General features: G+C 40.2%; 1 protein-coding gene across 18 annotated transcripts in view; it reads left to right on the top strand.

Annotated features, from left to right (window-relative positions):
- Positions 1-16,042, top strand: part of PTPRT (protein tyrosine phosphatase receptor type T) — an 856,519-nt gene that overhangs the window by 657,427 nt on the left and 183,050 nt on the right. For all 18 annotated transcript variants that reach the window (XM_084887522.1, XM_084887521.1, XM_084887516.1 and 15 more), the window contains one exon: positions 9,374-9,647. In XM_084887522.1, the coding sequence (XP_084743648.1) occupies positions 9,374-9,647 (274 nt within the window). The remainder of the gene's footprint in view (positions 1-9,373; positions 9,648-16,042) is intronic.

Raw genomic sequence — 16,042 nt, 5'->3', positions numbered from 1 at the left:
TTTTTATAGCAAGTTGTTATATGCTGGTGAACAATACAATGACAAATGATTGGGTGGCCACTGCCTCGAATCATGCTAAGCAGTTGTACCTCTGTTATTGCATTTGCAAGTATCAACACAGTGAAAAAGGCAAAGAACATCTTAGCATACTAGTAACATCGTTACGATATTGCAGAATTCCTAAAAAGGGTCTTGGGGACCTCCAGAGGTTCATGGGCCACGCCTTAAGTAAGAACTGCTAGATTAGAAGATAATCTGGCCAAAGGTCTCTGATTCATTTCACAAATTCAGGGCAAGCCTTCCACAGGAGGACCCCTGAAACTTGGAGTTTATAGAGAAACCTTGGTGAGCTTGTTCAAAGTTCTTATTTCCAAGCCCACATTCAGAGAGTCACAGGGGCTCGAATTCACAGTTGATTCTGTGTCAGAGGAAGACCTGGCTCCTTCAGTTCTCTACACATCGGCGGTGACTCTCACCTCCCAGCATTCCTACAAATAACCTCATCTTGGGCTACTTGTTCCCACAGGAGAAATATTTTAATTAGTGTTATAATTCTTCTGTAGCATTTATTTGACCTATCTGGCACTGTTATGCCAGTTATTATGGCTAATTTAATGGTTCATTAATAATGATTTCTTTTACCTTTTTAGAGCTTAGAAGGGCTTTTTGAGGATAATTGATTCTAGATGGCCTGACAGAAAAGTACTCGAGGATTTTCACCGGGACACTTTCCTTTGCTTAAGCAAATGTCTTTGTCCTGTGTACAGACATCCAAGGCCATCCTGTTGGTTACTATAAAAACAGTCTCTGCAGCAACTTCCTCTGTGAAAGCATCACAGTGGGTTTTAATTGTGAACTTTGGAGCCTGAATCCCTAGTGAACCTAGCCTTGTCAAACTCTCTCTCTTTTCTTTGCTCCTCTCACAATATAAGGTGACTTTAGAAAACAACAGGCAGGAGGGTAAAAAGGGGTTGCTTCCCAGAACATCGGAGGAAGGCGGCAGTATTGGGAGGCCTGGGGTGAGGAAAACAGCCTGGCTCTCCACTGAGAAACATGAAATGCTTCGAATGTTTATTAAAACACAAAACAACAAAAAAGGAAGATGTTCACTTCCCTAAAGTATTCTGTTTCACTTTATTGATTTTCAAAATTTACTGCATATGTGAGTGAACCTGACTTAAAATACATATTCTGATGTGGGAGACCTGGGATGGGACCTGAGAGCCTGCATTTCCAGCAGATTCCTAGGTGGTGAGGATGCTCTGGCTCCTAGACCCCTGAATAACGAGGTCTCCCAGCGTTCTGTTTCTCCTACCTGCTGTAGATGGTCACCTTTGGCTGCAAACACTCTTTACTACTTAAGTCTACATAAACTGTTTTAGAGTTATTCTTTAAATGAGCTATCACCATTAGCTAATGGGAGCTATTGGTCAATGGTCACTGTAAACTAAGTCAACTAACTCTCCTTCATATATATATAAAAATGTATAACTGGGAGTCAAAAGGAGAGGGAGAGAGTGATAGAAACATCAATAATGAAAGAATCGTTGATCAGCTGCCTCCTGCATTCCCCACACCGGGGATCAAACCTACAACCCGGGTATGTGCCTTGACTGGGAATTGAGGTGTGACCTTCTGGTTCATAGGTCAACGCTCAACTATACCAGCTTGGCTATTGCTGGATTCTTGATCAATTGAAATGGCACTATTCAACATGAACTTGGAAAATCACACTGAAAGAGTGAACCTATTCATTCAAGTCTACTGTTTCTCAGGAAATGTACACAGATTTTTTTCATGTAAATGATATCCATTGCTACCTTGTTAAAATGGTTTCTGACTAATATTAAGCTTGTGCTATCTTTTCCCCATTATGTTTATTAAGTGGATTTTGCTGATTTTTAGGGAAACTGTCGTGTGTGTGTGTGTGTGTGTGTGTAGGTGTGTGTGTGCATTTTGTGCCTATTCAATCTACTAGAACCTCTTGTGAGTTTCATTAAATTGTATTGTCTTAGTTTGCCAGTAACAATCACATCATTGCAAATAAAGATAATTTTGTGTCCTTGTTTTTCATTGCTATAGCTCTTATTTTGGTTTTATTTTTTTGTTGTGTTTGGTAGGGTTTTCTGAGAAATGTTGCCAAATAATGTGACAGCCTACCAGTTTGTGTTATTCCCAACCTCAAAGACGAGCCCTCTAGTAAATTTCTCCTATGTGTGATATTGCTTGTGGGTTTGAAATAGGTGTTTTAAAACATGATAAGAAATAATATCTCTATTCTTCCACTTATCTTCATGACTTTTAAAGTCTGCCCTAGCCAATTTGGCTGAGTGGGTAGAGCATTGGCCTGTGGAGCAAAGGGTCCCAGATCAAGGGCACATACCTTGGTTACAGGCTCCTCCATGGCCCAGGCCCTGGTTGGGTGCATACGGGAGGCAACCAATCGATGTGTTTCTATCACATCGATATTTCTCTATCTTTCCCTCTCTCCTCCACTCTTCCTAAAAAATCAATGGAAAAATATTCTCAGGTGAGGATTAACAACAACAACAACAAAAATCAGAAACAGGCCTAGCTGGGAGTGGCTCAGTGGTTGAGCGATCTCCAGTAGAGAGCATGTAGGAGGCAGCCAATCAATTCTCTCACATCATTGATATTTCTGTCTCTCTCCCTCTCCCTTTCTCTCTCTGAAATAAATTTTTTTAAAAAAATTTAAATCAGAAACAGGCGTTCAGTTTTATCAAATACATATTTATATAATCATCTATTTCTATAAGCATATTGTTTTTTACTTGCACTTATTTATGTGTTATTTTCCCAGATTTTCTATACTTAAATCTATCTCAGTTCCTAAGGAAAATGGCCTGCTTATGGGTAACCAATTTATTGGTGTCTTAGAGGAACAAATTGCAACAATTTGAGATGCTTTTTCTCTTTTTCTGTCTTATGCAATTATTTATATAACATGGGAATTATCAATTGTTGAAAGATTGAAAGAACTCATTGGAAAAGCCATCTGGCTCCAGTATTGTTTACTCTGATTTTCGTTTTATGGAATGCTTAAGTAATTTATTGTCATCCTTTTGTTTAATAACAAAGCCTTCTCAGATTCTGAAAACAGGTTTGGTCCTACCCCATAAGCATTGCACATCATTGTTCTCATCAAAATAGTTTCTAAAGAGTATGAAATTGTGGTTTGATTTCCTATTTGACATGAGAGTTACTTAGGAAGATTCTTATTTTCCCAGTTGGGAGTTTTTATTTGATTAGAATTTTGGTTTAATAATTCCTTGTTCTATTCTATCTCATTACACAGAGAAGATGTAGTGTATAGTTTTACTTGCATAGAGACATTATTGATTTTGATGTAGGCCCCTTGTTATTTTTATCCTCCATACCAAATATCAAAATATTGATTCCTCCCTGTCATATCATCTGGGAGGGGTAGCTTTTCTAATTCATTGTTTTATTTTTCATTCTTGTATTCAGACATTTCAAATTTATACATAGATACATTTCTTCCCTTTTTTGTAAGTTGTTCTATAGTGAAAACTTAAACTGTGTTTTTCCATTCAAGATTTTTTAAAATTGTAAACCTACAGGAAGTTGCAAGAGTAGTAGTACAATAAACATCCATACACTCAGGTTCATCAGATTCCATCAGATTCATCAGTTGTAAACATTTTTGTCATATTTACTTTCTTTTCCTATATCTCAAATGGTTTCTAGGTTAGTTGTAGTAATCATGGCACTTTAAGACTTCTAGTTTGTATCTGTGAGAAAAGGGTCAATTTCCTACACAGCCACAATGCAATCAACACACTCAAGAAATTTAGAATTTATATAATACTAGTATCACACATATAGCTCATATTCAGATTTCTAATTTTCTATAAGGCTTTTAAAAATTCAACCCAGGATTATTTTTTGATATGTTTTTCTCTTTTCCATTGATTTGTGTTGTTTCTATTTCTATATGTAAAAATCACTCACACACACACACACACACACACATGCACGCACACACTTATTCCTGTTGTGAGTTTTTTAATCATACCACAGTACCCATAGTGTAATTATTTTTGCTTCATAATGTGCTTTAATATCCAGGAGTGGTTTTTAACTCTCATTTTTTGTTTGTTTAAAAACGTTTCTTAACTATATTTTCTGTTTTAAACAAACACATGAAAAAAATCTCATTGAAGTTATTGGAATTTCTAAATTAAAGTCATTCACATCTTTAGGGCTCCCAAATGTCACCTAACTGGCCTCATATTTTATACAGTTTGCTTTTCCCCCCAAAGAAAACACATCGATTTGGCAAGAACTGACATCTTTACAACATGTGACGCTGCCACCCAGGACTTGGGCATTTTGTTCATTTACTAGCATTCATCTAGTTCCACACAGTTATTTAACACCCACTCTGCCAAGCCTGCTCTGGCAGAAATGGCCATTTTCTTCCGGTGTCAATCCTGTATAGTTCTCATTTGGGTTCTCTGATATTTTTAAAGGACTCTATTCTAGCAAGATTTTCCCCTTACATCCTCCAGCTTGTTTTTCATGACCTACAGTTTATTTGTCTCTTTCCTCTTTCAAACCACTTTACTGAGTTCTTTTATTAGTTTCAAAAGTCTTTCAGTTGATTCTCTTCGATAGGTCATGGCCATATTCTCTACAAATGATGATTAATTGCTTTCCTTTCTAAAAATGTATCTCTTTCGTTTTGTGTCTTATCACCATGGCCAGCAGATCCCATTTTAGAAGCAGGTTCTGGAGGTGAAGTGACTTGCTCAGCATGTCAGATAGAGCCCGTGAGTGGTAGAGACAGAACTTAAACCTCAACCTTGTTTTTCAGTTCACTGTTGGCTTTAGAAAAGGTCACCAAATCAAGGTCATCTCTCCAAAGATCAACTCACTGGCCTCATATCTGTCCATCTATCTAGCTGCTTTTTCCTGAAGGAAGGTTGACATTTGCAGGGCTTAACAGTTCTCTTTTAAAATGACTTAACCTCTTAGGTGCACGTGTACGCGCACACACACACACACACACACACACACACACACACACAGTGTGAGTGATGATGATAAATGATACGGAGAAAATTAAAGCAGGGAAGTATAATCGGCTGTGGTGGGGTCGGGTTGGGGTTGCTGTGTTAAGCAGGGTGGTCAGGTGAGACATCACTGGCAGAGATGAAGAAGCAAGCCTTCCAGAAGCTGTGTGTGTCTGAGGAGCAGCATCCCAGGACCGAGGAAAGCAAATGCAAAGGCCTTCAGGTGGGAGCATGTCTAGAGCAGCCAAGGACCAGCAGAGAGACCACTGTGCCTAGAGAAGAATGGTAGGAGGTAAAGTAGGATAATTCATAAGAAAGGGCCTCAGAGACATTGTAGAGATGCTGTCTTTTACTTGAAGTAAAGTGGGAGCCGTAGGAGGGCTTTGAGCACTGGCATGCCAGGCCCTCAGTCCATGTTTTGAAGGGTCACTCTAGCCACTGTTTCGATAATAGATTTTTGGGAAGCAAGAGTGGAAGCAGGGAGACCAGTTGGGAGGTGGTTGCAATAATCTAATTAAGAGATGATAGGGGTTTTGGCCCAGGCTGATAGTTGTGGAGATGATAGTAGTCAGATTCAGGCTATATATTGAAATTAGAGCCACTATGAGTTGCTTGGGTACATTATTGTGAATGAGAGGACCCATGATGGAGAGAAAATATGTGATAGCAATAGCCAGGTCTTCTACATTTTGATTTAAAATACTTCTCAACCAAAGGAAAACTTCAGTTAAAGCCAGTTAAATTTCTTTTTTTTTTCACTCATATGTGGAATTGAATGAGCAAACTGAATTACTAGACAGATTCATAGATAGAAGCAGAAGGACAGATCTGGAGGGAGGGCTGTTGGGGAGTGCATGAATGAATTGAGCAAAAAAGGGGGGGGAAAAGAGAGAACTCGTGGACAGGACAACAGGGTGGTGATTGTGGTGGGGTGGCAGTGAAGGTGGAAGAGAGAGCATAGAGGGGATAAATGGTGATGGGAAAAATAAAATAAAATAAAAATAAATAAATATTGAAAAAGAAGAGATGAAGCTCTGGCCATCATCAGATGTTCATCTGGTTTTTCCTTACAAGGCTTCTTTAGCTCTCCTTCGCAAATAAGTAAAACTTAATTTGAACTCGTCAGTGGAATTGTTACGGTTCCTTCACACAATATAAATTTCTTCCTCTAAATTTCTACTCAGAATCCACTTTTGTTAAATGTATCAAGTGCAATTCAATCACAGACAGGTCCAAATGGAAAACAAGGCAAATCTGTTGTCTAATTCAATAACACAGTGATAATAATACGAGCAGCAATGGTGCTGTCTCCAGCCAACTTTTATAGAGCACTTCACTCTTTTAAGACACATTATCTCATTGAGTCCTCATACTGTCCTTTAAGCACCCTCTTCTCTGAGTTCTTTTTCCTGCCCTCATCCCACTGGATTGAACTGGTATACAGTTCACATCTATCTTCCCCATCTCAGTTCTGAGCTCCTGGGGCCAGGGGCCATGTGCCATTCAAATTTGCACCTGCTCCACTATCATCACTTAATAGATCTGATGAATAAAAGAATAAGTACATGAAAGACCGAGAGAGGGAGCGGTAAGCGACACAGCTAGTCAGAGGCCAAGGAAAGAAGCATGTGCACAGACTTGGACTAAATTAAATTGCAAACGTATAACTCTCCCCACATCCTCGCCTCCTCTACGAGCTACTGCGACTAGGCAAATAGTGAATAAAACCAGGCATTCCCAGAGCCTTGGAAAAAGGATGACCAGCTAAGACATACCATGGTACATTTCAGCTCCGTAGTTCCCAGTGACCTTTACTGTGGGGAATGTAACTCAAAGCCAGGTCCTGCTGGGTATTACACTTGTTTCTTAGCCCCTCTGGTGCCATAATGCCAAAGGTTTATTATAGCATTTTTGCATAAAAATGCATGCACAGTTGAATGCTAAGGCGCAGACTTTCGAAGGAGAAAGAACATCCAGGATTATTCAGTCCATTTCCTTCATTTCTTTAACAGCTTTATTGAGATATAATTTTCATGCCATAAGGTTCACCTATTTTAAGTGTGCAGTTCCATAATTTTCAGTAAATGTACGGGGTTGTGCTACCATCACCACGATTCCACTTTAGAACATTTCATCATGCCATAAAACACCCTGCGCCCGTGTAGAGTTGGCTCCTGCTCCCACCTCCAGCCCTGGGCATCACTTGTCATATTTCTGCAGCTATAAAAGTGCCTTTTCTTGACATTTCATCTGAATGAAATCATACAACAGAGAGTCTTTTGCACCTGGCTTCGCTCATTTAGCATAATGTTTTTTAGCTCCATCCACCTTGTAGAATATATCAGTACCTTGTTTCATTTGTTTTGCTGAATAATATTTCATTTTATAGATATACCACCTATTGTTTACTTTTTCACTGGTTGATGGACATATAGATTGTTCTAGTATTTTGGCTGTTATGAATAATTCTGCTATTAACATGTGTATACAAGATTTTGTGTAGGCCTTATTTTTTTCATTTCTCTTAGATAGAAACCCAGGATAGCTACGGCTGGATGAAAGGTTGCTTTTCTATTCTTTTCAAGGAACTACTAGATTATTTTCCAAAATGACTGAATCATTTTTTCTCCCCATAGGATTCCAGTTTTTTCATATATTTGTCAACACTTGCTGTTGTCTTTCTTTTTACGGATAAGCTATTCTAGTGAGTGTACATGGTGGTTTCTCATTGTGGTTTTAATTTACTTTTCCCTAATGACTACTGAAGTTGGTCATCTTTTCATGAGCTTGTTAGTCACTTATATTTAATATTTAGAAATGTCTAGTCAAATATTTTGCAAAATTTTAATTGGGTTGTTTGTCTTATTATTATTAAACTAGAGGCCCAGTGCATGAAATTCATGCACTCGGGGTAGAGGGAGTGGGGCATCCCTCAGCTCGGCCTACAACCTCTCACAGTCTGGAAGCCCTTGGAGGATGTCCAGCTGATGGCTTAGGCCTACTCCCTGGACATCCTTCGCGCTGCCACAGAGGTGGGAGAGGCTCCCAACACCACTGCTGCACTCACCAGCCGTGAGCACAACTTCTGGATGAGTGGAGCTCCCCCTGTGGGAGCACACTGACCACCAGGGGGAAGACACTCAATACAGGAGCTGCCCCCTGGTGGTCAGTGTGCTCCCACAGTGGGAGTGCAGCTCAGCCACAAGCTGGGCTGAGGACTGACAAGCACAGTGGCCTGCCTCCTTGACAGCACTAAGGATGTCCGACTGACAGTTTAGCGGGCCTAAGCCATCAGTGGTTCACCCCCTGAGGGCTCCCGGACTGTGAAAGGGTACAGGCCAGGCTGAGGAACCTCTTTACCCGACTTCCCAGAGTTCCCCAGTGCACAAATGCAATGCACCGGGCCTCTAGTTTACAAATAATCTTAAAGAGTTAATTGCAATCACTTCTTTTGCACTAGAATATAAGTCTTGGGGTTCATTCTCGTTCAGATATGATTTTATCATTACCAGTGAGATAAAAAGAGCTTAGATAAATCTATTTCAAGACACTAATAATGAGATGAAGGTACTACAATCAATAAAAATAATACCCACTTTCTTTTTCTTTCTTCCCCTACTGCTTCCTAAAGTCAATGGGTTAGAGCCAGGAAACTTACACAACTTGCATGTGCTGTTTCTTCTCTTCTTCTTGATCAGACTTCGGAAAAGTGGACTGGAAGCCAGGCACTAAGTGTCCCAAATGCCAGAATGGGGAGTTTTGATTGTGTCATTCAAATAATGGACAGCTTATGACAGTGTTTGTAAAGGGACACTGCTATATGACTAGGAAGATCAATGGATTGACTGGTTAGTTGATCAAATAAATTAGAGACAAAGAGACCAATTGAGTCTGGGTAAGAGGTTGATAACTGCCCATCCTCCACATTACGAGTGAGAGAAGGAGAAGGCAGAGGAGTGAGTGCAGATTGCAGATGTCAAGTCAACAGGTTCATTGATTCAAGGTGTTGAGTGAAATATAAGCAGGTAGAAATTGAGGATGAGCCCCAACTGCAGGATCTGGCCACTTGGTGGGCAATCACTAAGGAAGAAATGTCAGGGAGCAGGCAGGTTTGTAGGGAAGAGTTGCAAGAGTTAAGGACATATCCAGAGTGAGCTGGCTTTGGGACATCTAAATGGAGGTAGATCTCTACAAACCAGTGGTTTATAAGTCTGGGGTCCAAGAGGGAGGTTTAGTTGTAGTGAGAAGTGACGATAATGACTTGCAAGTTCATCCCACCCGGTAGCATTCATTTGCCTCTTCTCTATCCTGTCCAGTGTTTACCAGCTGGTTGTCAAGGAGGAAAGACTTCAGAAATCACGGCGGGCAGCTGACATCATTGAGTGCTTTTCGGTGCCTGTGAGCTACAGGAACGCCTCCAGCCTGGACTCTTTACACTACTTTGCTGCTGAGCTGAAGCCCGCCAACCTGCCGGTCACACAGCCCTTCACAGTGGGTGACAACAAGACATACAATGGCTACTGGAACCCTCCTCTTTCCCCTCTGAAAAGCTACAGCATCTACTTCCAAGCACTCAGCAAAGCCAATGGAGTAAGTACGGCCATATGGAGGCCATTGCTCATCTTGTTTGTATTTTTTTTCCCCTTTCTCATATGAGAAGGCATTGCAACTTCAGAGTATGGATCAAATTCAGCCCCATATTTTTTTTTATTTTTTTATTTTTGCAAATAGGGTGTTTTATTTTGCCTTTACTACAGCACTGACATTTCATCTATGTAGTCTATGACTGTTTTGATGCTGTGATCATACAGCTGAGCAGTTGACACAGAGACTCTTTGCCCCATAAAGTCTGAAATACTTACTATATGATGCTTTACAGAAAAAAAATTGTAGATCCCTATATTAAATGATTTTAAAAAATTGTATTTCACTTGAGCAAAGCACATGGCCTGAATAGGAATTTCCTCATCTATAAAGTACCTATCAATTTGATATCTGTGAATGTATAAGCATATTTTAGTCAATCAGTGGATACTAGCTCCTTTATCATTAGCATTAGTCCCATTAGAAAAAATATATTTTCTCCTAAAGACAAGGTAACCATTTTCGTGTGTCAAGTATTTTTGTTGGACAAGATATATATTTTATTGTAGCTTCTATGCATTGCTCTTGGTCCATATTCTTGGGGACCAATAAAACCCACACAATCGCCTTCCCAGGTGGTAAGCTTTCTATTGCAGAAAAGACTACCCACCTCCCCTCTGCACAACACATCCATCTGGTCATATTTTCTGCAAGCTCCATATCACTAGTCCCTCTTATGACACAAGTGTATCTTTTCTCTATAGGATGCCTTGTGGACATACTCCAGGTTAACATATTTCATTCAACAAATTATAATGAACAACTGATATATGCTAGGCCTCTATAGTTCACATTAAGGTTATGTGGATGTGCCCTTATAGAGATGCAAGGGCGTGGAGCAGGTGCCATGCGCCCCAGTGCGGCTGGAGAAGGGGAGGCTGAGACAAAGCAGATTTGGTGAAGTGTGAAGTGCCTGTGCAGGCTCTGGTGGCAGTCATCATCTTGTGAGAAATCTGGGTTGAGGAGCTAATTAACATTTAAAATGTCCACAAACCCATTTAAATTCCACATTGGTATTTCAATTCTACATGTATTACTGGTTCAGGCAACACTCCTCACATAGAATAAAAAGCTACAAAGAGAAGCTGCCAAACTGCCTTCTACCTGCCCATCTGGTCTTCCCTCTGTGTGAAACACGGATGTATGGAGGTTGGGGGACATTAAGATGGGCAGAAGCATCTTGCGGCCCACCTTGTTCCTGTTTCTCTGCATCTCATACTGGCCAGTTTAATGGTTCAGCACAGCTCCGGGAAGGCGTGGCTCTCCTCTTGACATGTTGGGAGATGCTGTTGGGTTTGCATGCTGTGAAGAGGAGTAATAGCTGTACTCAATTCACACTCTGTTACATTCCTACTCCGATGCGTGTAAGAACCCAGCAAGAGACCCAATCTACAGAGCTCAAACACTGACACATGGACCCTAAGAGGAGCAATGTCGAACTTGAGCAGAAGAGCAGTTGAGGAAGGACTTTCTGGAGGTTCTGCTCCCCAAACACCACACCATAGTCCCCTTCTCAAGACATGGGGTTTTGCCATTGGGAATGAAGCCCCCCCCACTCTGCAGTTAGCTGATCCAGGAAGCAGTGTCTACTACTCCTTCCAAGAGAAGCAAAGCCTTACTCATCAATAAGCAGTAATTGTGATTTCAAGCCCACACCAGGTGGACTCCCCTTGTGGATCTAAGATTTGCAGTGATGACACACAAGCAGGAATGGAACCAGAAAGGTGCTTGGGCCAGGTGTCCTGAGGGTGCCCTTGGCCTCACAGGAAAAGCTGAGGAGCTGCTGTATTTTCAGTGTTGTATTTTTCTGGCAAGAGAGGGATCCCACACTGCTTCCAATTACTGTACTTAGTATTAAGTTTTACTGAACAGGGTTTGTGTGAAAAGGTCACAGGAGCAGAAAAGCTATTCTCAGTCTGACAAATCCCTGCCTGGCCCCTCTCAGATTTCTTCACATCAAAAAGCAAGCACACAGTGCAGCTAAGCCTGGAGGACTTTTGAGTGGAAATGGTGTAACCCACAAATTCCGTATCAGCCAAGTTGTTGTTCTTGTGCCAATACATCAGAAAGACATTTTCAGTATCCACAGGCTCCCACAGGCCCTGATTCTAATAAATCATTCAGAGAGCATTTGGCTGAGCAAAGAATCAAAATAAAGAAATCAAGAGTAGAGGAATACGGGACAAAATGACCCATAGTGAGCATGGACACTAATTGGATAGTGTTGATGCTAAATACTTGCTCTAAATATGTTACAAAAGAGAAGGTTAATGTAAAAACTAATACTTAAAGAGAGGATGTGTAATGTAAAATAATAACAATTGTGATCTGGGTCTGCAATTCCCTATTAAGTCAGTAGAAACTGACAAAGAGTGAGAGGATTTATGAGTCTAAATAAAAATCTGCTAGGTTTCCCACTTCAGATAAGATGAAATAAATACTGCTATTTTATTTTTGATACTGAGAATTTTTAAGGTATAGTTTTTTAAACATAAAGGCAGTCTTCCAAACTATCATTAAAAGCCAGAAAATAACAACCTACAAAAAAAGGGGGAGAAACAAAGGAAACTATAAGTAAACATAAAAATAAGCAACTATAAAGTAAGCCAAAAGACAAATGCACTAGATTTGATTTTTTATGTAGTGCTTTTCTCCCTTCAAAATAGGTGGAAAATATACCTTGGGTTGAGTAAAAACCAGAACTCAGCAAACCCCTGATGCCAGAAGATTAAAAACAAAGGATGAAGCCAAGTTACATTAAACTAAAACAAGTTACAGGAGAGGATAAAGGACATTTGTTGCAGGGTAGTTGTTACAATTAAATAATTCGCTATCAATCAAGTTAATTGCTCCCAACTTTACCCGCAAGTTTCAATCAGAGCAGGGTAAGAATTTTAAGATCCAGATATCTTTATCCTATGAATATTAAAGATGATTTTTTAGCTTAGCAGAGTGGCTAAATATTCAGCCTTTACAATCACACTACCTACACACCAAACCATATTAACTGTGTGACTTTAAGTAAGCAATTAACAGTTAGATATTAACCTAGCGGTGTTTCTCAGTGGTTGAGTGTCAGGCCATGAATCAAGAAGTTACCAGTTCGATTTCAAGGTCAGAGCAAGGTCAGGGTACATGCCCAGGTTGTGGGTCAATCTCCAGTAAGCGGCATGCAGGAAGCAGTCAATTGGTGTTACTATCTCAGTGCTATTTCTCTCTATCCCTCTCCTATCCTCTCTCTCTAAAATTAATAAGAACGCATTTTTAAAAGAGATCTTATTAATTAAATATCTAGCAAGCTTATAACTATATTTAAAAATAAAATACACACTTCTAAGTACTGAGAATAGAGAAGTAAGCCAGCAGACAAAGAACTTCCTATCTTCATAGACTTTACATTCTAGTAGGGGAGAAACCAAAAATAAATAAGTGTATGAAATAATACTAATATTCTATCTGACTTCCAGGGTCAGTGCCAGCTGCCAGGTACTGTACTTAGTGCTGAATTCTAAGTTCCTGTCTTCCTTGTGGCTGGGGCCTATTGTAACCATTTGTTTTGAATACAACTACCTTAGAGATCTGTAGCATTTTAGAGTTAGATGGATTTTGAAGTGTCATCTAGACTAGACTAGAAGTCAACATGATATCTCCAATAAAGCATTCTTGGCAGGTCATAATATAGCCTCAACTTGACAGCTGCAATTCTCTGGAGAGAGAGTTGATTCTTTGGGGAGCTGGTGAAATTATCAGCACTTTCTTCCTTCTGTAAAGCCAAATTCTGACTCCTTAACTCTCTCCACTTGAGCACTTGTATCGATTTGAACAAGTCAAATATTTTTTCCTATGTCAGCCTTTTGGAGAAATATGACAGCACCAGCTACCATCTCTGGCCACACAAGCCATTTCTTATTGGTATTTAATATGTGATTATTTCTGTTTCTCACATGGCATGATATTTGTATCTCTTCCATCCTATGTGTCCTGTTCTCTCATAGACATACTTAACATTATACTTCAGATAAAGGTTTGAGAAGAACCATGCATCTTCTCGTGGTCATTTTCTAAGACATTATTTCTCAAACATCCCAAGATATATTTCTCACGTAGGGCCCTCACACAAGCTGTTATTTTGCCTGAATCTCTTTTATTTATTCCTTGAAGAACTAATGCCTTCTCATTTTTCAGGCTTCATCATTAATATCACATCCTCTGGAAACCTGCTACCTATGATATCTAAGATTCATCCACACCAGTACTCCCTGGCATACTAACCTGTTCATTGTCTTTTAAATGCTCAGTGTTTTGTAATAGCACGTGTTTTTGCATAGTGTGTGCCTCCTTTGTTAGACTGAGTTCCAGGAGGTAGGAACTCTTTTGTTTGCTGCTGTATCTTACAGACTGAATATAATATTTAACACATAGTAGATACTCAGCATCATTATATGAATGAATGAATGAATGAATGAGGTTACAAATTGTTTCTCGTTGTTTCTAAGTCTCAGTGTTCTCATTTATAAAATTAAAAGAGTAATACTTATTTGAGAGTGAATTGAAAAAGATCTTGAGTACTGAAAGGTACTAAATAAGGGTGAGTACAGTCTGAATTTCACTGCAGCATGAGAGATGTGGTTCTGAGCTATTCCCACCATAGATAGATGAGCCCTAAAGGACTTTTCTTCCGTTAGAGTAGTAAAACTTTTCCCCAGCTGTCTCATTTCCAAGCCTCCAGGCTTCTGGGCAGCCTTGATTTCCTCCAAATCCTCCAAATGGTACCCACAGTAGCAGTCTCAGTTGTAAACCGTGGGTGGGTGAAGTTTTGTATCGTTTCTTTCCCACTCTTCCCAGAATGAGGTCTGATGACTCTACTGTTCTCTGTTTCCCCACCATCATTAGCCATGATTGTGAAGTTGAAAGGACCGTAATTAACTGTTGAATGCAAAACAAGTGTGGCAAATTCATGCAGATATCTATCAGCAGCCATCTCTAATGGAGCAATGCAGTTGTGTGTGCTCTTTCTAAGCAGAGAGAAAACTCTTTCCTGGCCATATCCATATTATTATAGGGAGACACATTTCACTACACGTGGGCAATGCCTCTGGCAAATGGTGAGCTAAATAAGTGAAGTGAGAAGAAAGGATGACTGTTCTTTTTCCCTCACTGCCTCTTCCAGCTCCTGGACTCAGTTGCCTCTTGAGAGCAGTTGGAAGCCAGATGTTGTTTTGAATGGGTCATCATGTTTGTAGTGTAATCATATTATAATAGTTGGGATAATCTAGGTAGAGCTAACTGGGGGGGAGCAGGGGAGAGAGAATCTGTGCCTGTGAGTGAAGTGAAAGAAACTGTATTTAGTTGTGCCCAAGGACTATTTAAACATGTTTGCCCATGGATGGGTTTTCCATGGCATGGGGAGATGGGAGGAACTGAGACTTGGACATCAAACAGACTGGGCTTTGGATTATGGCTGTGACTTAACATCTCATGGTATATTATGTGATTCATGACCTGCCTCCCCAAATTTGGGGGAGAGTAGATGACACAATGCATATAAGGCTTCTGTTGCAGTTTACTGTAATGTTTGTTCTTTTTTCCCTTGCTCTGGGAAGGGGTTGGAGTTGGAGCATTTTTGCCTGGCATATCCCGATTTTTCCAGTGGGCTGCACATGGAAGCACAAACCTTTTAAACTCTGGAAGACTTCCTGAACCATGTCAACAGCTGTTGACTGTCCTGAATTACCCATGCTTTATAACCCCACCACAAGCTTTATTCTCTTTAATTTTCCATCCATGGTGTAAAGCCAGACAGCCATTCCTATCGAACCTTTTAATAATTGACCTTGTCTTTTGGGTATGATCTTTCCCCTCCCAACCCCATGTCCTCATTCTCTTTTTAGTTTAATGACAGTTCACGTGTCATGTGAGAAAAACTCAAGTGGGCCATGGAATAAGGAGGTATGGAAGACCCACACTCAAATGGGCTAGAGCTAAGACCATACACGATATCTCATGGGTTAGGATAAAGTTCTAACCAACTATGCTGTAGTAACAAACAACCATCAGGTCTCCGTGTATTACCAGAAATATATTTGTCATTCCTCCTACGTGTCCACAATGAGTCAGCAGAGGGCTCTGCTTATCATAGTCACTCTGGAACTCAGGCTAATGGAAAGTCCATTTGACTCGTGCTTTCGCAATCACCAGGGCAGAGAAAGAGAAATGCGGCAAGTAGGGTAACTGATTCCAAAAAACTTCCACGTAAAAATTATATGCAACACTTTGACGTTCTACTGTCCAAGGCAAGTCATGTGGCCATGCTTCACTTCCAAAGCTGAAGCAGTACATTC

This window comes from Pipistrellus hanaki (assembly GCF_964339955.1).
Source record: "Pipistrellus hanaki genome assembly, chromosome: 6".
Lineage (NCBI taxonomy): Eukaryota > Metazoa > Chordata > Mammalia > Chiroptera > Vespertilionidae > Pipistrellus > Pipistrellus hanaki.
The sequence above is the reverse complement of the archived record's forward strand: the minus strand, read 5'-3'. Positions and strand labels throughout refer to the sequence as shown.